The 21,739-nt window shown below is 40.6% G+C and overlaps 1 protein-coding gene across 2 annotated transcripts in view; it reads left to right on the top strand.

Moving 5' to 3' along the window:
• srgap3 (SLIT-ROBO Rho GTPase activating protein 3) overlaps window positions 1-12,600 on the top strand; it is a 95,825-nt gene extending 83,225 nt beyond the window's left edge. For both annotated transcript variants that reach the window (XM_066663109.1, XM_066663108.1), the window contains exons 14-22: window positions 909-986; window positions 1,363-1,497; window positions 1,631-1,736; window positions 2,797-3,024; window positions 3,362-3,435; window positions 7,505-7,685; window positions 8,500-8,649; window positions 10,127-10,442; window positions 11,892-12,600. In XM_066663109.1, coding sequence (XP_066519206.1) covers window positions 909-986; window positions 1,363-1,497; window positions 1,631-1,736; window positions 2,797-3,024; window positions 3,362-3,435; window positions 7,505-7,685; window positions 8,500-8,649; window positions 10,127-10,442; window positions 11,892-12,326 — 1,703 coding nt within the window. In that variant the 3' untranslated portion in view covers window positions 12,327-12,600. The remainder of the gene's footprint in view (window positions 1-908; window positions 987-1,362; window positions 1,498-1,630; window positions 1,737-2,796; window positions 3,025-3,361; window positions 3,436-7,504; window positions 7,686-8,499; window positions 8,650-10,126; window positions 10,443-11,891) is intronic.
• The last annotated feature ends 9,139 nt before the right edge of the window (window positions 12,601-21,739 follow it).

Raw genomic sequence — 21,739 nt, 5'->3', positions numbered from 1 at the left:
CACAGCTGGGGGTATGGATCTTTTGCATTACTTTCCTCAAATATAAGAAAGTGTTGCTCATCAGCAGAAGCTTTCCAGCATCTAAAGCCTGTAAGACACTGATATGGTGGCCCAGAAAGTCAAAGCACACCAGCAAGATGATAACACGGCAACAAAAGATGAGACATTAAGCAAAAACACAACAAATATGCACTAAAACATTTAGGGAAAAAGACACAGCACTGATATTTGTTTTAATAGGTTAGTGAATGTTCTTTAAAAATATAATTTGGGGCAAATATCAAGGTTACTTCCATCTGTTGGTGCTCCATGAACATTAAACTTAAAACTGTGTGTGGACAGCTGGTGAGTATTTAAAATAACTGTTAATTCTCAGTTGCAAAATAACAGGAACCTTGCCCTGAGCATGCATGTGTATGATATTCACTCCTCTCAGCAACCACATGTCTGCACATATGAGATATGAGACAGAACAGATCATTTCATTCCAGACTTTTCACTCTTGTGAACAGGGCTTAGACATCAGTTTTGAGATTCTTCGAGATGAAGCTCAGATAGTCAGTCTTAGTTTAATTTCCTTTATCAGATTACCTTCTCCTCTGTGCCTCGCTGTTTGTCTACTCTTCACATGGTATTATGTCTGAGCTGGCCTGGGGGCATTCTCTCCCTGTGCCCTCCACATCTAATGAAATCTCAAACTGATCAGAGTAGCTTTAATAGAAGCCATATGTCCCTAAGAAAGCAAGGGGGCCCCAGCCTCGTGGAGCTAGAAGTCACTTTACAACCAGATTGCATTTCCTGCCCCATGTTATGCATTTCATATTGCTTTCATGTCGTCGGATGTTGCACAGCTGAGATAATGGCAGGCCTAGACGTTTTCGGGTTTCATGTGTCCTTTTCTATTTCAGGCCTCCAGCAGCAGGGCATATTCCGAGTTCCCGGATCTCAGGTGGAAGTCAACGACATTAAAAATTCATTCGAGAGAGGTTAGTGTCCAAGCGAGGAGGCCCCTAATTGTTTCTGAATTGCTTTTCTCCCTCGGACTTAGGCAATTTGTTTTGTCATCGTGTGTCAGAAAAGATTATCTGTACGTATGAAAGAAGGGAATGACGTTTCTAAATTCAAAATGACAATGAGGTACTTCAGTACTCTGTAAAATAATTACCTCGATTGCTATTTGATGTTTCCACTGATCTGTCTGCTTTCTCTTTGAAACATAACATAGTCTTATTGGGCACTGGAGTCTTCTTGGATTCATGCATTTATGTATTCGCAAGCCTTGTTCCAGTTTAAGTAATATTTAAAGCACATTCTTTCCCTACGTGTTTACGTCTTTAAAACTTGGAGTGTTCCCTCTTTCAGGTGAAGACCCACTGATAGATGATCAGAATGACCATGACATAAACTCGGTAGCAGGAGTTCTGAAGCTGTATTTCAGAGGCCTGGAGAATCCTCTTTTCCCCAAGGAGCGCTTCCTGGACTTCATCTCCACTATCAGTGAGTTCCTCTTGTTGTCACAGACCTCACATGATCTAATGAAAGAGGTGTGACCTTTCAGTCTCAAATTCAGGATCCAAAATTATTCTGAAGGGTGAATTGCTGTGTTTTTCTTCATTTTTCTTTGTTTTAGAGCTTGAGTCATCTGCTGAACGAGTACATCACATACAGCAGATCATAGTCACTCTTCCTCGTACCATCATCATCGTCATGAGATACCTGTTTGCATTCCTCAACCAGTGAGTCTACAGCTTTTAAACTGGATGTCTTGTTACACCTGCATAATATCAATGAGAATCTCAAAGCTAGCAGTTTCCATGCCTAGATGATTAGTTTTTCACATCTCTGTTTGTGCTGCTGCTTAGTAAATCAGTATGTATGTGAATACCTGCAGTCAAAGGCACAGACGTTCATTATATTCAGAGTTATTGAACAGCCCCGTACAGTTCATGTCCAATTCATTACCGCTTCTGTCAAGCAGTGCTTTAGAAGTTATTTATACCAGCGGAAAGCCATGGCTCTGTGCAGTAGTTTACCTGTCCTTTTTTATTGTACTTAAATTGATGCCTCCTCGGCATGCTTTCCCCTGCAGTACAAAGAGTTTGATTTCACATCCTGGGTTTAAGCTGGATAGTTTCTTTATTTGTGTACTCAGTCACTGTGCTGGGCCTACAACTCTTTGAGCTTTGGCTTTGCACAGTTCTTCTTCAGACTTTAATTCTCCTGTCGCAGCAGTATGTTGTCCCTAATGATGTTCTGTATAATGTCACTGTGGAATGAAACTGACTGTCTGATAGGTGACATCAAACTTAAAAGCTTGAAAAATAGAGGGCAGTCATTCTTGCATTGGAACTAGTCTGCCTTTCCCCAAAGTGTGATGAATAGCTTCAGTTTAATAGCTCAAAATATTGAAATAATATAATGAAATATACGATTTGCCTAGAATTAAATGGCAAAGATATAATAGTCAAATGACAATATATTTTTTTTAAATGTCGCTTATCACACGACTGCACTCTTGCGTCTTGAACTGTCAATTTTCATACATTTTTAATGAATTAATAATTTATAATGAATCAGGTTCAGTTTCTGTTTCCTGTACCCCATAGGTTAATTTGGTTTGCAGTAGACAAGTCCAACTTCATCTTGACACACATCTTACAGACAATACACACAACTGACAACAAAAATAATCCTCAAGATTACACACCAATACAGATTGTGTGACTATAGAGACCCCAAGAATTGTAATATTATTTTTCTGTCTTTTTTTTTTTTTTTTAACACCACCCAAATCAGCCTGTCCCAGTACAGTGATGAGAACATGATGGACCCCTACAATTTAGCCATCTGCTTTGGCCCCACACTGATGCCCATCCCTGATGGCCAGGACCCTGTGGCCTGCCAGGCCCATGTCAACGAGGTCATCAAGATGATCATCATCCACAATGAGGTCATTTTCCCCAGCCACCGCGAGCTGGAGGGCCCTGTCTACGAGAAGTGTATGACTGGAGGAGAGGAGTACTGGTGAGGAGTCTCAGTGTGAACATAGTAAATCTCGTGCTCTATGGGGCAGAGTAATGCAGCTTGATTGAATTTTCTGCTCCAAATGAATAGAGGGTTCATCAGTCAGGTCAAGTAATGAAAGAAGCCAAGAAAGCCTAAAGGCAATAGAAGCAGCAGAAATTCAAGTGATTCTGCTAGGAATAGTGAGAATTAGTATTCACTGGTGTCATTGCCTCTATTGCTGTGTAGTACTGTCTGTATCAGCTCTTTTGTTGTGTGTACCTCTTTTGGAAATTCCCCTGGCACTGACAGCTATGTGTGTGATTTTGTGTGTGTGTTTCTGTTTGTGTATCCAAAGTGACAGCCCCCACAGTGAACCAGGCACCATTGATGAGGCTGACAACGGAACTGAGCCACACACTAGTGATGACGGTACGGGCAGACACGCTTGTTTGTGTATTTTTCATACCATTTATTCATTCATCCTTCTTTTGTGACATTCTTTCATGGCCATTTAAGGGTTGTCTATAGAGAGCTATGTTACTGTAGCACAAAGATCAGCTGTGTTATGAGTTCAGTGTGGAGAAATTAATGACTCCGCTACCGAGAGGTTTTCTTCCCGTTTTCAAAAACACAGTTATTTGTCAAAAGGATGTTTTGTCATAATTAGATAATTGCAATTGTTATGTAAATTTCAAAAACTCTGGTAGGGTTTTTCTTCTGAGCTGTGTGTGTGTGTGTGTGTGTGTGTGTGTGTGTGTGTGTGTGTGTGTGTGTGTGTGTATGTGTGTGCACTTGTGCAAGTGTTTACATTTACAAGAGCCAATTCCTAATTGAAATCATATGGTAAAAGAAAACCACAGCAGATGAGACTAAGGCTTAATATCTACAGTGTACAATGCTTTATTTTAACCACCACTCCGTGTTAGGAATGTAGAAGTTACTGGTTATGATATTTAAAAAAAAAATACCAATAATATGAAGCCAAATACTTTCCGTTTTAATCATTAAAATAACTTGTTTTCATAACATAATTATGTAAGTAATAGCTGAAGTATATAGCCTATTACTACAGTTGCAATATATGTTCCAGAAAGTGAGATGCTTTAATGGTGGTATTTACTTCTAAAAAACAGCCTTTTGTGTTTTGTATAGGTTCATAAAGTGTAATATCAACAATTTAAAGATTTGTGCCAGTAATGGGCGTATAATAAAGTAGCTGAATTCACCAATTAACTCCAGCAGTAAAATATGAAGTGTCATCTTGCCTGGTTACAGACACTGAATAGGGGTTAACAATTTCTTTGTTATTCTGTGGAGAGTGGTTTCCATCCATCCATCCATTATCTGTAACCACTTATCCAATTTAGGGTCGCGGGGGGTCCAGAGCCTACCTGGAATCATCGGGCGCAAGGCGGGAATACACCCTGGAGGGGACGCCAGTCCTTCACAGGGCAACACAGACACACACACATTCACACCTATGGACACTTTTGAGTCGCCAATCCACCTGCAACGTGTGTTTTTGGATTGTGGGAGGAAACCGGAGCACCCAGAGGAAACCCACGCGGACACGGGGAGAACACACCAACTCCTCACAGACAGTCACCCGGAGCTGGAATCAAACCCACAACCTCCAGGCCCCTGGAGCTGTGTTACTGCGACACTACCTGCTGCGCCACCGTGCTGCCCCGAGAGTGGTTTGACTGACAGATTTCTCAGCCAATCAAATTGCAGTTCCATCAGCAGAAACTCAGTCAAGCTTCCCATTGACTGCCAAGGCAGTGAGGAGATAACTAGGCTAATCTTAAATTAAACTTGACTGTTCAAGGACAAGATGTGCTGGATTTTTCCCATGCCCTCTCCCTCCTGCTTTGCCCCTCTATATTTCTCTCCATTTCCCCCCTCTTTAGCCCCTCACACTTCTCTCATATTCTAATCTGTTTGTGAGAATAACTCTTGCATAACTCTTTTCCAGCATATTCCTCAATGAACAGTGAGAGGAAAATGCCATTCCTATCTCCTCCGCCTTTTTCCACTGCAGGTTTTCTCACTCTTCTCATCTGGCTTTTATCTCTCTACTCACAGACTTTTCCCTCTCTCTCACTCCTGCTGTCTTTGCAGAAGATATATAAACAGACCTTTGGGGCTTCCATCCTCAGCTGTGTTTTTCACTCTGCCACTTGACTCAGTTACTTATTGAGCAAAACACATACTTTAATAGAAAATAGCACTAGTATAAAATAGTGTGTGGGAGGCACTACTCTACATACTTGATTTTTAGAAATAAAAGTAATACTTGACATGGTATAACACTGGTACACACTCCCAGTTTTGCTGCAATAATAGCTGCTATTGTACTAGGCAAGGTTTGCAATAAATAGTTAGACATTGGTGATAATATTTAATACCTTTCAGCAACTAGGCCATGTACTGATGATGGATGAATGTTTTTTTTTTTTTACCTTGTTACAAAGATATTGGATAAATCTTCAGAACTCCAGAGACTACAGTGTTTCACATCTACACAGCACAGAAATTGTCTTTATACTACATTAGATCACTCTGCAGGGTGAGCAAAAAGTTTCAGGACACCCTTTTATTTCTTTTGTATGCCACATGAGGGCGGCACGGTGGCGCAACAGGTAGTGTTGCAGTCACTAGGTAGTGTGGGTTTGATTCCCACTCCGGGTGACTGTTTGTGAGGAGTGTGGTGTGTTCTCACTGTGTCCGCGTGGGTTTCCTCCGGGTGCTCCGGTTTCCTCCCACAGTCCAAAAAAAAAAACACACACGTTGATGGGTGGATTGGTGACTCAAAAGTGTCCGTAGGTCTGAGTGAATGTGTGAGTGTGTGTGTTGCCCTATGAAGGACTGGCGCCCCCTACAGGGTGTGTTCCCGCCTTGTGCCTGAATGATTCCAGGTAGGCTCTGGACCCACCGCGACCCTGAACTGGATAAGCGCTTACAGATAATGAATGAATGAATATGCTACATGACCACTTTCCATTGGAAAACTTGTCCAGTATGGATGCTTTCAAGATGGCGACCATGTTCTAAAAGATAGGCCCCCTCACCCATTTCTTGCTGGGATATTCAGATAAAGGGGTGTCTTGCAACATTTGACTCTCCCTGCTTTCGGTGAAATTGCTCATAAATATTAGGTGTCTTAAAGAAAGTTTATATTTTCATTTGTAGCAGAGATGTGTCTTGCATGTACACACAAAAAAAATCAATCTCACTTGAATTCACTTGACTATTAAAAAGATTAAATTATTCATATATTACTATTATTAAATGTGAACATATTATTTATTACATAATTTTTCTTTATTATTTAAAAACAAAAGGTGTCAGACTGAGCATTAAGTACAAAATTTTGATTTACCCTGTAGTTAGAAAGGGGACAAGTCCAGAGTGAGTAATACTGTAGAGCTTGTGACCACACCTCCTTTTTCATCCCCGTGTACACACTTCCTCTGTTTCCCCACTGCCTTCAGAGTGGACTTAGAAACTGCAGTTAGAGCAAAACGTTGAACATTTTGCAATGACTAAGCCAATAATAGTTTTTTTTAACATTGTATTTTAAACCATGCCACACTGCTGTGGTATACAGCTCTGCCAGAAAACAGCATCCTAGAAGCCTATGTTGCTTTATCACAGTTTAAAGCCCTGTATTTCAGTGTACACACGTCATACAGATTGTTACAGCTCTATTGCCTTCTGCACACTGAATGAAGTCTGTCAATCTGTCTGTCCTTCTCTCCAATCTGTGTTGACTCTGTGTCTGTAGGTAATTTCACCCCTGGCTAAAGCCCTTAATAGAAGCAATTGGCTTTCCTGGTTGAATTGGAGATTCCCCACTGAGAGGCTATTTATTGTGTGCATCTTTTTAACCCATGCTGACCCAGCTGTCTGCCCATGTCTGAACACTGGCCTCACTCTGGCCTGACTAATGACACTGAGGCAGAGAGAGGTGGCAGGTTTGATGGCTTTTACATAGAGCCTGATCTTCACTTTGCATTTAGAGCAGCATGACTTTATTTAAAAGCTGTTTATTAGAGCAAGAAAAGAAAGCACATCCCTAGAACAGCGCTGTGAAATATAGCTATTTTAAGTTTAAGTAAAATAGCTGTGTGTGGGGGGGGTGTATAGTGTAGTCTGACCATCATGAAATCAAAACTGACCTTTTATATTTTCCCAAGTCAGGTAAGCTCTAGTAATTTAAAAGACAATATAAGCTTTTTTCCTATAATTTTTATTTTCACTAAATATAATGCTTTTTGTCTGGCTCTAAAACATTTTCTGATTTTGTATGACATAACCATTCACCTGGAAGTGGAGCGAATACTGCCCAGTGATATATTTCCTTTCTAACTCCCATTAGCATTAAGGAAAAAGAGATATATGAAAGAATTTCAAACACGCTCCCTGATACTAGGTTTCATTTGGTTATTTTCTCTCTCACTCTCTCTCTCTTTCTCTCTTTCTTACACACACACAGAGGTGGAGCAGATAGAAGCCATTGCTAAGTTTGATTATTCTGGCCGGACTCCAAGGGAGTTGTCCTTTAAGAAGGGAGCATCTTTACTGCTGTACCACCGAGCATCTGAGGACTGGTGGGAGGGCAGGCATAATGGAGTAGATGGCCTCATACCTCACCAGTACATTGTAGTACAGGACCTGTGAGTATACGCAAACACGTATTGATATTCAGCAGGGGCCTTTTCCAGAGCAGCTTTTAAAAGTGCATTGCTGTGTGCTCAGGGAATGGTTTTCTTAGCTAATATAAATTGGTTAGACTCCAAAATACTGCCACAAACAGTCACAGCAGATACTTACATAAAAAGACACACGATACAGAATGAACTAAGACTACAATCAACTATAGACACACACACACAGCCTTGAACCAATTAAATGAGTAAAAGAGGCAGGAGCGTGGAGCTGTGTGTACAGAGTTTGACCCACCATGATCCTGAACAGGATGAAGCACTTACCAAAGATTAATGAATGAAAATTGGTGCAGTGTTGTATTATTCTGAATGTACTGAATAGTAGCTCGATGTGTTCCTTCAACATGAGAGAGAACGTCTTGCTTTCTCTTTTTATTCTATAAAACTCTGTCAGTCAGAGTACTGCAATCAATTCAGTTAATTGCATTGCCATTGAGACAGCAAAGGATCAGCTATTTAACTGTGATCTGTGAAAATCAGTGCAATTCTGGATTTCTTGAATTTTGAGCCAAGGTTAAGTTTACCGCATTAAAACTTTTAAGAATAAAATAAAAAAGATTATCTGTTTTTGAGAAGAGCTGGTACATTAATCCAACATGAATTTTTTTAGCCAAAGCTAAAAGCTTTATGTAAAAGCTTTATGTGATGTTGTTTTGAGCAGATGCACAGTTAAATCAAGTCTTGAACAAACAAGGCTCTTTGAGCCACAGCACCTGCCATGCACCCTTCATAACACAAAACCTGTCTTCACCTCCCCTCTCAGGGACGATGCCTTTTCTGACAGTCTGAGTCAGAAGGCGGACAGTGAGGCGAGTAGTGGACCACTGCTTGACGACAAGGCCTCGTCCAAAAACGACCTCCATTCGCCATGCGAGCAGTCGCCTGATTATAACTTCAGTGGGGTGATGGGCAGGTGAGTACAGAAACCGCAGCTGGAAGAATAATGAGGAGAATGCTGTCATTTACGTCTGTAGAGTAAGCCTTTTTTAACATGACGTCTGTCACGTGTATATGATACTGAAAGCACTATATAAGGACAGAGCACACTGCCCAAATAACTTATTTTAATACGTCTTTATTTGTTTATCTTTTAAAACAATAAACAGGTTAATTTTGAGGAGAAATCAATTTGGTTCGTGTGTTTGTGATAATATTTGGGAGTTATACCGGAATGTCTTATTTATCTTCTTATTTTGATCTTAGTTCTTACAGTTTTCAAGTGCTTGAACCAACCACCTTGGGGCAAAAGTCTTTCAGTGCGTTTTTGACAGTAGTCTTAAAAATAAATTCTTTATACCGAGGACAGCACTTTGATGAACACAAAGCTGTGTGTATACCCAATACACCAGAAGTAGGAGCTCTTGTATGTCAACAAAATATTTCCCTGTATTTTTTTCTAACATAAAGGGAATTTTCACTGACAACAGTTCTGCATAATTCAAAAGTGGGGCTGTAAACAAAAGTAATTCAAAGTTGCTTCAAATAAAATGTAGCATGGCAGAGAAACTGGCTGAATTTAAACTTTTTGCAATAATAATAATTCATAGCTCAACATTTCTCCAATACAAATAAAGCCATATATTAATTTCTTAAATGACTAGTCGACCCAACTATTGTCTTTAGGTGAATAGAATTATCATGATTACAATTATGGATTTTATATCAGTCCTCTTTTTAAGTTTTGTTTATATCTTAATCATTCAATTATGGAGAGCCTTATTGAAGAAAATAACAGTGAGAATCCAAAAATAGTCTAAGTATTTAAAACAAAGCTGTAAAGAGTAGCTGTGTGCAATGATAATATTTAACTGTAACTTCATTGATTACATTGCTATGTTAAAATCAGTGTTGTACATAAGGAGCATTTAGTGTAACATTCATTCATTCATTCATTGTCTGTAAGCACTTATCCAAAGGTGGGTCCAGAGCCTACCTGGAATCATTGGGCACAAGGCGGGAATAGACCCTGGAGGGGGCGCCAGTCCTTCACAGGGCAACACAGACACACACACACACACACACACACATTCACTCACACCTACGGACACTTTTTGAGTCGCCAATCCACCTACCAACGTGTGTTTTTGGACTGTGAGAGGAAACCGGATCACCCGGAGGAAACCCACGCGGACACAGGGAGAACACACCAACTCCTCACAGACAGTCACCCGGAGTGGGAACCGAACCCACAACCTCCAGGTTCCTGGAGCTGTGTGACTACCTGCTGCGCCACCGTGCCGCCCCTTAGTGTAAATTTTAAGAGCTAAATTTGGTTTCTCTGTATTAGGGACTGAAGTCCTGCAGCAGAAAAGTCACTCTGTTGTTAACTGTGAATATATGATGTTGCTGTTATTGGGGTGTGAGTAACTGTGTGTTATTACTGTTGTCAGGGTGAGACTGCGTTCAGATGGTGCTGCTATCCCTCGGCGGAGGAGTGGTACTGAGGGCCACAGTCCCCCGCGAGGCACAGACACACCTCCTCGTGCTGCTGCCTGTCCCAGCAGCCCCCACAAAGTTGCAGTGAGCCGGGGCAGAGTGGAAAGTCCTGAGAAGAGACGGCTGGGCACCTTCGGCAGTGCTGGCAGCATTAACTACCCTGAAAGGAAAGCTTATCCTGAGGGCCACCCGCTAAGGCCTGGGTCAGGAACCACACGCCACAGCAGCCTCGGAGATCACAAGAGCCTGGAAGCTGAGGCTTTAGCTGAGGTGAGGAATACCACTCTCTCACATGCAACAGATGTAGCTGGATAACATTAAGTTCAGTAACTTTTTGATATTTCAAAGCATAGGATAATTCATACATATAACTGCTGTCATATATCTCTGAAATAAGAATTTATTATGTTACTCTCACTTGCTAAATGCAATTTCGGGCCATTTCTGTTGACCCATATATTAGGAAATGTTGACTGTGTATCCTCTGGGATCTTCACTATTTAAGAGGGAATAAATGGCCATTGATTAATCTGTTTCTTTCAGCATTAGCTTCATAATAACAAAGACAGTGGCACAGGAGTCTTTTAGACAACTTCCGCTGCCTATGTGATTGGCTAAAGGGAGAAAAATTACATTAGATCATAGTTTATAAAATGGAAATTATTTTTTCTGTGTTTTTAATTAGAGTTTTGGTGTTTGCTGTCTGAATATTCTGTCATGGTGGAAGAAGATGATTAAATTCTTCGTATGATCTTTAATTACTTTTCATTGTTGTAGATTAATGTGTGATTTAGAGTCAGCAAATTTGTTATGGGGCTGGAAGTTGTGTTATTGCCATTGTCATAGTCTAATGAACTTAATTGTTAGAGGCTGAGAGAGCGAGGGTGGCATTATGAGTGAATTGGAGGTGCTGAATGTTTTGTGTGTGTGTGTCTCTTATCTCTCAATTATCATGAATGCTTTCAGAGTTATGATATATGACCTGTGCCTGTGTATACAATTGCTGCATGTGTGCAGGCATGCATGGTTTCATACCTCTTATCATTATGGCTTCGGTATTGCTTGTGGAGTCATAAGATGGGCCAGAGCCCATTGCTTTGAATGAGGGGAGACGAGCACTAAGTTTTATAGCATAAAAGGTCTGGCTGAAGTGCTGTGTAAATGTCATATATAAAGTACGGTGGTGACATACTGGACTTAAGAGATAAATATACAGCAAAAGACTAGGCTCAGTGAAGCCAAAGCTTAGATCAGAGCCATAAATCTGTCCTGTAGAGTGCAGGGAAAATTCAAGGAACTCAAGATTTTCAAGGAATTAATAAGAGTTTGTTGGTAAGATTGAGCTTACGTGCTCAGCATGGTTCATTAATTGATAGCAGGCCCAGCAGCTCTAAAATGTCTTTTAGTCTAAGGTCTCATTTGTGAATAGTAACCGCCACTGTCATCACACACACCCCGAGTATTCAATTGTTAATTGTGATTCATTTGCACCAACATTTTAATAATATCTACCAGTGTAAACAATTACTGCTCTTTATATATGATATAAGCAGATTTAATAAGTGCAGAAATTGAACAATTTATGGACTCTTAATGAATAAAGGAATATAAATATGCCATCGATGATATGTATTTCTCTAGCCATTGCCACATGATGCATGCTGTGTTTTCCCTCTGTGCATGGACTATACTGACTTGGTATATCTGTCTCACCTACAGGACATAGAAAAGACTATGACCACTGCTCTCCATGAGCTCAGGGAGCTAGAGCGTCAGAATACAGCCAAACAGGCTCCGGATGTAGTGCTGGACACCCTGGAACCTCTGAAGAACCCAGTGAGCTCTGAACCAGCCAGTCCATTGCACACCATTATGATCCGGGATCCGGACGCAGCTCTGCGGCGTGGGAGCAGCTCCACCTCAGAAATGATGACCACCTTCAAACCGGCATTGTCTGCTAGACTAGCTGGAGCCCAACTCAGACCTCCGCCCATGAGGCCAGTGAGACCGCCCCCAACCCAGCACCGCTCCAGCAGCTCCAGCTCCTCCGGTGTAGGCAGTCCAGCGGTCACTCCCACTGAGAAGAGCTTTCCCAACAGCTCTACTACAGCATCTTCTTCAAACACAGGAGATAAACAAGGGGATAGTATGTAGCCCACCATGGTCGGGGTCAGGGCAGAATGTGTAGCTCCCAGCACTGGTCAGATTACATCATGAAGACCAAGCTAAGGGGTGAAAAAGGCTCCCTTTTTTTTATTCTAGCTTTAGGATTTTCAAATTCAGAATCAGCCTCAGAAGGCCCAGAGATAAGACCGGGTAACTATGGACATGAGGCATGTGAAGTATACAGGCTTAAGCTAAAGTTTAGGCACCCCAGGTTGACTTTTTAAGTGAAAATAAGTACAAATCCTCTGCATAAATATTGCTTCTGCCTATAAACTATAATAAAAATAAACCAATAAAACATAAATACACAAACACAGAAACTCAACATATCTTTTATTGCTAAAATTTGCAGAAAGTGGCCCACCTGCGGGAAGAGGATTTGTACATATTTTCACTTAAAAAAAAAATAAAATAAAAAATGAGCAAAACCTGATTTGACCCATTGGTGTTTAAACTATTGCACAAGCTTGTGTCATCTACATCTCTATGAAGCACGTTGAGAAGTTGATAGAAGAAAAAGCTGGAATATAATAGATGTGTTGGCATATAGATATGTGTACACATAATGTATACACATGTATAGCAGCCTATTCATATGTGTATATAAATATGCATATGGTATATCAACACCTCAGAGCTTGATTTTTTTTCCCTTCTTGTTTTCTTCTTCTAATTTTTTTTTTTAAACCTCTGATACTATAAAGTCCTTTGGCCAGTCTCTTGCTTTCAACTTGAACATACTGTAGGTAGAGCAATACTAAATGAGTTTAGCATTTGTTATTCTCTGCACTGGTCAGCCAGATTTGTTCAGTTATTGAGGAGGCAGAGTTTCTGTACAGCCCCTCCCCCCCAAAACTAGACTGTCCATTTAAAGCAGACTGTCGCTCGAGGACTACCTTTGAGCTGTTGTAAATAGAGATATACTGTACTTGAACTTGTAATGCCTTTTGTTTTGTAGTATAAGGGATGTTCAGCAGCATAATAGCATAGCCAAGTTGTAAACATATATGAGATGCAGAAACTGATACCAATATACATTACCAACTAATTGTAAGAAACCTGTGGTAAAAATGTAGTTTGAACTGTATATAATTTTAGATAGATTCCTTTTTTAAATGTTAAACATGTACATTTGAGGAATGAACAGGCAAGAATGGCATCTATCCAATAAAAATCACCCAGCAAACAAAAAAATAATTCATCTCTATGGGACTTTTTATTAGCTGTCTGAGCCATTAGTTATGAGTATATTCAAATCCATTCTTTTTTTTTCTTTAACTAAACTAATATACAGTTAAAATCCAGTTGGACCAAATCAGTTATTCTTACAGAAAAATAATCATCACAGGTATCTTGTGTTTGAAAAACTCAGAGTGGAGTGGATGTCAATTTCCTTAAAAATGTAAACATGGTTCATGTCAAGTCCTAGTAATGGTTAACCGTGCCCAAGCTAAAGATAATTGTACTGTGTAGCATGCATAATATGTTTCAAATATGTATTTCTGCTTTGTGCTTGTAGTGTGGTAGCCTAGCGTTTATAGAGAATATATCTACCACTGCCAAATTCCATATGGTTGCTTCACTTGTGAAGTACTTCAAATAACATACAACCAAAGGCACAACAGAAATCTAGGGCTGGTACCACTAATCGTTTTATTGATCATTATTGATAGGGTGGAAATATCCAGGTTTTACTGGGGGGGAGATACAGATCATCAAAATGATATACAGAACTGGTATAAAAAAAACAAATCAGCACTTATTCACCTACACATAAAAGTAGAAAGAGATTTCTACTACTTTCATGTTAAAAACACAGACTGAGTGTTGTTACCATGGAGACTGAGGGGGCCCAGCTCTAGTCAGACTTCTTGTTGGCTGACTATGGGCTGAGGACTGAAAAGAGGTGAATTTAACTGACACTTCATTTCACGTTCGTTTTAAACCACTATACAGGTTTTCCCTTTGAAAATAGTACAACATTTTTAAGATCTGTTCCAGAACCCTGTCGCATCTCAACTCCAGTGTGTTCTGGCCCATATTCATCTCACTTATTGAAATTATAATACTTAAATGGCCAATTTCTGGGTAACAGCCTATTCTCAGCCCAAGGAACAAAAACTCCCTGGCCTTTTTTAATTTACTCCAACAAATATCTTCCAGTCGTCCCCAAACCATCTCTTATTCAAAGAAGAACAAATTGTTGATATATACCTACATGCAAATATTATGTCATTTCTAATATTATTCATATATATAATTAGCGTAAGTCATTAATATTCATGTCACTCATGGCTTTCTAATGAAGAGAAAGGGCTCTACCCAGGTGTATCTCCATTACATGGAGAGAGCAAATATTAGTTAATTAGCTTGTGATGTAGCTGTAAATCCAGGTTGTATTCCCTCTGATGGCACTCAGAGATGTTTTTCTTACCCCAGACTAAAGATTCTAACCCAGTGGCAAACCAGCTACTACTGGGAGCATCTTGGCTGCCCCCAATCTGTCATAGATTTTCCAGTTCATCTTTAAACTGGTTTCCAGTCATCCCCTCCCCTCCCCCCGCTGCACTGGAACAGGGGGTGGGGGTGGGATTCCCGCTCGGGCATGAATATTGCCCGACTGACCCACTTATCTGCTTCAGTCAATTCAGATTTAATCTCATCTCCAGCACAGATAATCAACCACGTCTGCAGTTTTGCCTTTTAATTGCCACCTCTTGCCTGTTCCGCTCAGATCTACAGTATGTAAATGCTTGTATAGCTGCAAAAAAAAAAAAAAAGAAAAAAATCTGCTGGGAAAAAAAAAGTACTGTTACTGCACACTTCTCTTGAGTTCAAATGTGATGATGATGATGTGAGAGTCAAGCCCTTGTCTTAATGTATCAACAGCACAGAAATCTTGCCTTCTTTGTCTTGCTTTTTTTTAATTTTTTGTTTAAACACGCACACAGGTATTTGTGTGAGTTTTAACCCTGTCTAATGTGCCATACTCCTTTTATTTTGCACTACATTGCATCTGTTCATTGGTAATTACTTGACCCTCCTAATGCTGCAGGCGTTTTGAGTCAGCATTAGCTCCTGGTAATTAGCGGTAGCTAGCAGCTGGCTGTTGTCTGGACGCCTCAGCCCGGCCCCCTGCATGGGCTCTCATTCTGCATGAGAGGGCGACAGAACATGTGCTTCCATAAGCTTTTACACCACCAACCGCAAAGACCATGTGGTGCACCTCAGAATCACCACACAAATGAAACAAAAACAGAAACAGCAGAGGTGAGGAGATTCATGTCAGTATTAAAGAAATGTATATTTGAGCTTTATCAAGATCAGAACCCACAGCCTTATAAATACCTGCAGTTGAAACTCTACACTCTGTTTTTTACCCGTCCAACCAGTGGCAGTGGATACATCCTTGTCACAGTGAGGCACATAGCTTCTAATGCTATCTTGTGGTAGAATTTTGGTAAAAAATGCTGAATTTTAGAATTCCATTTTGACCATAAAAAACAACAGTGATTTTGACTGTTAATTAACTATGTGGAGCCCTGTTCCTGTGATAGAAATGGTCAGCTCAGGTCCAGGAAATACAAATCCCGCCCCTGCTCCAACCATGTTGCATTTCTGCTTAGCTCAGACCAGCAGCAGATGTGTAGAGTCTGAACCAAATCCTGGGAAGGATATTTCCTTTCTGGGTCTGAATTACCCAGCTCTGCACTCTGACCTGTGATCATCCAGCTTCACTTTGTCTGGAAAGGCTATTTTGACACAATTTTGTCAAATCCAACAAATGTTCAGTGTCTGACCCAAACCTGAGGGGGCAGGAATGGGCTGTGTAGTGTGACATAATTCAATAGACTGCAGCTTCTATTCTACACCAGTGAGTGCACTGTCCTCTGGTGGGTAAAAATGGCCACTGTCCACCCCCCTCTTCTCTCTCTGCTGGTTAATGCTGGTACTTTCATTCTTAATTATAGGGTCATCATAAAAACTAGCTGTTCCTAGGATTGTGCAAATTAGCATTAAAGAGCGGTAAGCTGCTGGAATGCATTGCCACTGCGTTGCTCAAAGCACTGCATGGTCTCCCTTCAAGTTTATAGAGCCCTTTCTCTGCAGATTTAAGCAGCAGAAACATTAATGATTTGATAGTTTTAAGGGAATTGTAGCTTTTAACATTCTAGTTATTGTTTGGCCAATTTTGATGTGGTTTACATAATTATATTACATGTTTAGTCATGTAGTTAATGAATCAGACCCTTCTTCTAGAGTTTAAGAATATAAGCACAAACATGACCATTGTGACTAAGGATGAGGGTGGTCTTCATGTTTTGTGACAGAGAGAAAGTCTCTTAGATTTTCTGAAGTGTTTTAACAACTTTGTGACATTTATTATCTGTTTTGAGATTTTTTTTTTTTTTTGGGTTTATTTATAACCACATGTTAAATCCTCACATATCGCATAGGTTTTGCTGGCATATAGGAATTGTAGGAACTTTTTTACTTAAGTTTACACAAACCTCTGTCTATATCAGAGCAAATTTAAGCACGGGGCGTTTTAATCATAATATCTTTATTTACCTCTACATCATCTTGATTCACTTTTAATCATTCCTTTCATTCCTGTTTCCTCTTGAAATGACCCCAGACTGTGCTGCGCAAAAGCTTTGAAGTCCTGCTCTCCATGTAATCCTTCTATCCAAGCTAATGCATTGCAGTATTTAAGGCCTAGTCAGATCTTCTATGGTACTTGCACGATTACTGATTACTGAGGCACATGGTGCAACCCTGTCCTTTATAGGCTGTATGTGGACAGTAAATTCTGGAAGATTTATTATTAATTTTTTTTTTAGTCTGGGAACGTATGCTATAATGGGTGTGTATTGTATGTATGCTAAACTGTGTGTATGCTAAGGTAACATTGACTTTCTCCTTCTCTAGACACAACGTTCATTAAAACCAAACTTGCCGTCTGTCTGTACTAGTGGGTTGTGAATATTGACATACTGTTTTTTGCCCTCTTCTTGACACTTTTGTCTAGTGATGCTGTTTGTTAATGAGTGTTTGAATGGTTGAATCCTCCCTGTGATGTAGATTAACTGTACACCATGCCACTCTTTGGATGTGAAGAATATTCAAGTCCAAATAAAAACAAATTAACTTTTTTGGCCTCTTTATGAAATGAATGAGTGCACACATTATTCACTTTGTTGTATTTAAAGGTGCGCTAGTCAGTGCTTCACTGTGTATTTTACCCACATCCCAAACCCTGACCACTAGTGAATTTGTCAAGATTCAAGATAAGTGAATCGCAGCAATAAAGACAGGCACCAAAATAGGCTTCAGGCCCAGAATGCACGTTTTTATTCATGCTCTTCACCTTTTACAGATAAATTTTATTAGTTATAAAAAATGAAATTGACTAATGCACTATTAAAGATAATTAATGACTACATAAATAATCACAATGAACATTCTTAGCCTGCAGTGGCACGGTGGTAGTTGTAGTATTGTAATGTGTGTTACGCTGATATGTGTGAATCAGACACAGCAGTGCTGCTGAGATTTTAAAAGCTGTCCATTCAGTGACCTCTCAGTTAGGCACACCTACCTTGTTGGTCCATCTTGTAGAGGCCTTGTAGTGGACACCAGGTGCTGTTGAATACATATGTTTGGTTGGTGGACTATTCTCAGTCCAGTAATTACACTGAAGTGTTAAAAACTCCAGCAGCACTGCTGTGCCTTATCCACTCATACCGTCACAACACACTACCACACCACAACATCAGCGTCACTGCAGCACTGATTAGACCATCTAAATCATACCTGCGCTGTGGAGGTCTTGTGGGTATCCTGCCCATTGATGAACAGGGTGAAAGTGGGTATTCAGAGCAACAGAACTACAAAGTGCGGTCTGTGATGTTGGACAATGAATAAAGGAAAAGAAGGTGGTTTAAATGTTATGGCTGATCAGTGTATGGTCTTTTACATGTATTAGAACTCTGAGTTCTAACTCAAAATTTAGCACAAATTATTTTTTTCTCCAGTGGCAATAAAATAAGCACCCAGGGAACAGTCGAGGGTTAGGTGTCTTACTCAAGGGAACCTCAGCCATAGACGCTGAGGGAGGAGACAGCACTGTTCCTTCACTCCCTCAAACCAAATATTACGGTCAAAGAGGTCAAACCAGCAACCTTCCAGGCCCAAACTTGTGTATTTGACTATTTGGGCATAGTTGCCCCAAAACATGTTTTTACTCCCCACCCCACGTAGTCTTGGCATTTGACAAGGCTGTGTTTATCAGCCGCTTGCAGTTTTGCGGCTCACCGCTTGGTGGCGGTAGAGTAACAGTGATATTGTGAGGTTGAGTGACTGGACGGAGGTAGATGGAGAGGGAGAGCTGCCGGTGTGGGTTTATTTATGAAAGCCGCTGTAAGTACAAACAGTCCCTTTCCCCTCATTAAGTTTCCCCAGTAAAGCCAGTACGGCGGAGAAAGCCTTTTGATTTCCTCTGAGTTCTGAGATAAAACTTGCGCCAATCTATTATTCATTTGTCGTAATTTACCAGAATACAGTCCTCTATCGAAGCGTGGAGCAGATAAACACAACTCCATTTGTCACACCTGAAGGAGCCTTAATGAACAAGACGTAAACATGACAACGTCATTCTCTCTCGGGCTCATTATTTTCAGCCGGAACACAGTGTTCCTCTACGTCTTTATTTACATCCTGAGAAAGTACCCTGATAAACATTGTGTATTGATTCTCTGATATCACTGTTTTTGATTTCCACATTTCTTGGAAGTTACTCAGTTCCTCTGAACGTCACTGTTCTTCCTGGTGCTTTATAACAATGTACTGTATGGCCGCAGCCGTGTGGAACCCCTGTCCTCCAACGATATCTGTAGTCTCCTCTTTGCTACAGTAACAGTTCCTGCTTTTTCTGGTAAAGCAGCTGCTCAGTGTCCCATTTCATACTGGGCACTGGGCACAACTGAACCTGTCCACAGTAGGTGGAACTTAAATAGGGTGACCAGACGTCCTCTTTTACCCGGACATGTCCTCTTTTTTAGACTTAAAAAACATCCGGCCGGAATTTCACAAACGTCCGGGATTTTGTTTTTCTGGAGCTTACATAGAACTTCGAGAAGCGTTTCGTTCACAAACTAGTCCCGCCCTCCCCTACTCCGATTGGTTCGCTTGAGTGAGAAGGGGGTGTGGTGAAGTAGCCTAAAATCTTCTGATTGGCCGGTGTGACTGTAGAGCTACCGCTATTGGTCGATAACCTTTTCTGTAAACATTTAATTGGTCAGTCTGCCCGTCAGTAGTCCTTGTTTACGTCAGGCAAAGCTCATGTACCTACCCTCAGCTCGAGCAGCTATGCCGAAACGTAAATGTAAGTTCTCGGATGAATTAAAAAAGAAATGCCCATGTTTTGTGTAGCAAATAAGGTTGTAAAGGACCTAAAAGCACACATAGGTTCAGCTAAGCATACAACAGCAGCGAGGGATGAGACCTAATACCCCCCCCACCCCACCTTAAAGCAGATAAATGCCCTCATTAAAAGGGGTGTTTATACATTTCTGGACATATTGTATGTACTAACCTAGCTTATGACTACCCTACCATGTTATAAGCTGCATCACGTTAAGTTCCTCGAGCTATGCATTGAATTCAGGTTTGTGGCAGGTTCAGATCCTACCCAGAATCACTGGGTGCAAACAAGAACACACTCTTCATAATGGGGCCACAATTAACACTCTTTCAAATGTGTGTCTTTTTGATTAAGCAATTCACATACAAACCTTTTTGTTGTTGTTGTTTTTACGACTATGGGAAACCTTAACCATTTAAACATTTTAATAAGGCAGCACGGTGGCTTAGTGGTTAGCATGTTCGCCTCCCAGCGCTGGGATCTTGGGTTCAAGTCCCATCTGGGTGGAGTTTCCATGTTCTCCCCGTGTCTGCATGGGTTTCCTCCCACAGCCCAAAAACATGGCTTGTCTAATAATTGTCCTCCTGTGTGAGTGAATGAGTGTGTATGTGTGAGTGAATGTGTGTGTGCCCAGATATGGATTGGCACTCTGTCCTGGGTGAAATCCTAGTGCCCGATGCAGTCCTCCAGGTGGACAGTCGAGAGTACGCTGTGTGCGTTTGGCTGCCGCTTCTCGCCAGTGTGTGTGTGGATTGAGTGTTCTGAGCAGTGTGGGTTGTAAAGCGTCCTTGGGTATCTAGAAAGGCACTATATAAGTGTAAAGATAGATAAATAGATTTAGTTGCTCTTTGTAGTCTATGTGAATAGAAGGACAAATACTCTAGAGAGGACACATCTGCACAACGTCATATAAACAGTTGTCTCATTTGAACAGTGGTGCCACGTATTCTACACGAAAACTTTACAAAAGGTATTTAAAAGTTTGTCTGAAGATTTGGTTGCATTCAGCAACAACAGCATTAGTGTGAATGCTAATGTAGAAACGTGGAATGCTTAGCTGCGGATTACAAATGTTTCTAGAATAATAAAAAAAGAAATTGCATGTTGTGCCGTCCCCCAGAGAACGTAGAATGAATAGTTTATACTCTTCTAGTGGACCCTTGACATTGTGTACACTTACCTTAGGCTCATGTTTTGCTGTTCTGATTAATCTGATGGTGGTTCATCTTATTGTGATTACACACATCTTAAAATAATCAAGTCTAAGTTGTGTCTATGAACTTTTAATATGTAATCTAATAGGAGCATGGTCTAATAATGTGATTGATCTGTAAAGATCAAATCCGTTTTTTTTGTGTGTATGTGTACAGGGTTATATGAGGGGAGCTGAATAAAGGTGGTAAAACTGCTGAAATATACTCTCTCTCTCTCTCTCTCAGTGTGACCTGTGGCTTCATTTCTTTTGATGTTTAGAGACGGAATCACACACACGTATACAATGGATGTGTCCTCCAGGACCTGCACTGTAGGTTTTGACTTCAGGCAAGACAGGACCCTCAGAACCCAAATGGTATAAAGAGAAAGGTAAAAATAACATGGTATATCCTCCAGCATAATTTTCTCGTGTGGTCTTCTTACAAAGGCCTGAAATCACTGTACGGAGCAGAGGGTACAGTGTAAGGATGGTAACGACCCTGAGGCTGATAATACTGCAACTCTTACAAGCGTGAAACTCAAACCAGCTGCATTTAAGCTCTTGGAGAACTTGGACAAAGTTATCATCCAACCTTATGCCTGCACTGTGTAAAATATACCATCTTAAAGGAAAACACTCTACATTGTAGACCTTTATTGATCACAAGTGGGACAGCATTCCTGACAAAGCTGGATGAAACTCTAAAACCCCATTAGTCACAAGTATTACCTGTTCTACCTGTGAGAGATAGGACGCCTCCAAACACACAAAGCTGCCAAC

This window comes from Hoplias malabaricus, chromosome 3 (assembly GCF_029633855.1).
Source record: "Hoplias malabaricus isolate fHopMal1 chromosome 3, fHopMal1.hap1, whole genome shotgun sequence".
Lineage (NCBI taxonomy): Eukaryota > Metazoa > Chordata > Actinopteri > Characiformes > Erythrinidae > Hoplias > Hoplias malabaricus.
Note: the sequence above shows the minus strand (reverse complement) of the source record. Positions and strands in the feature narration are given on the sequence as shown.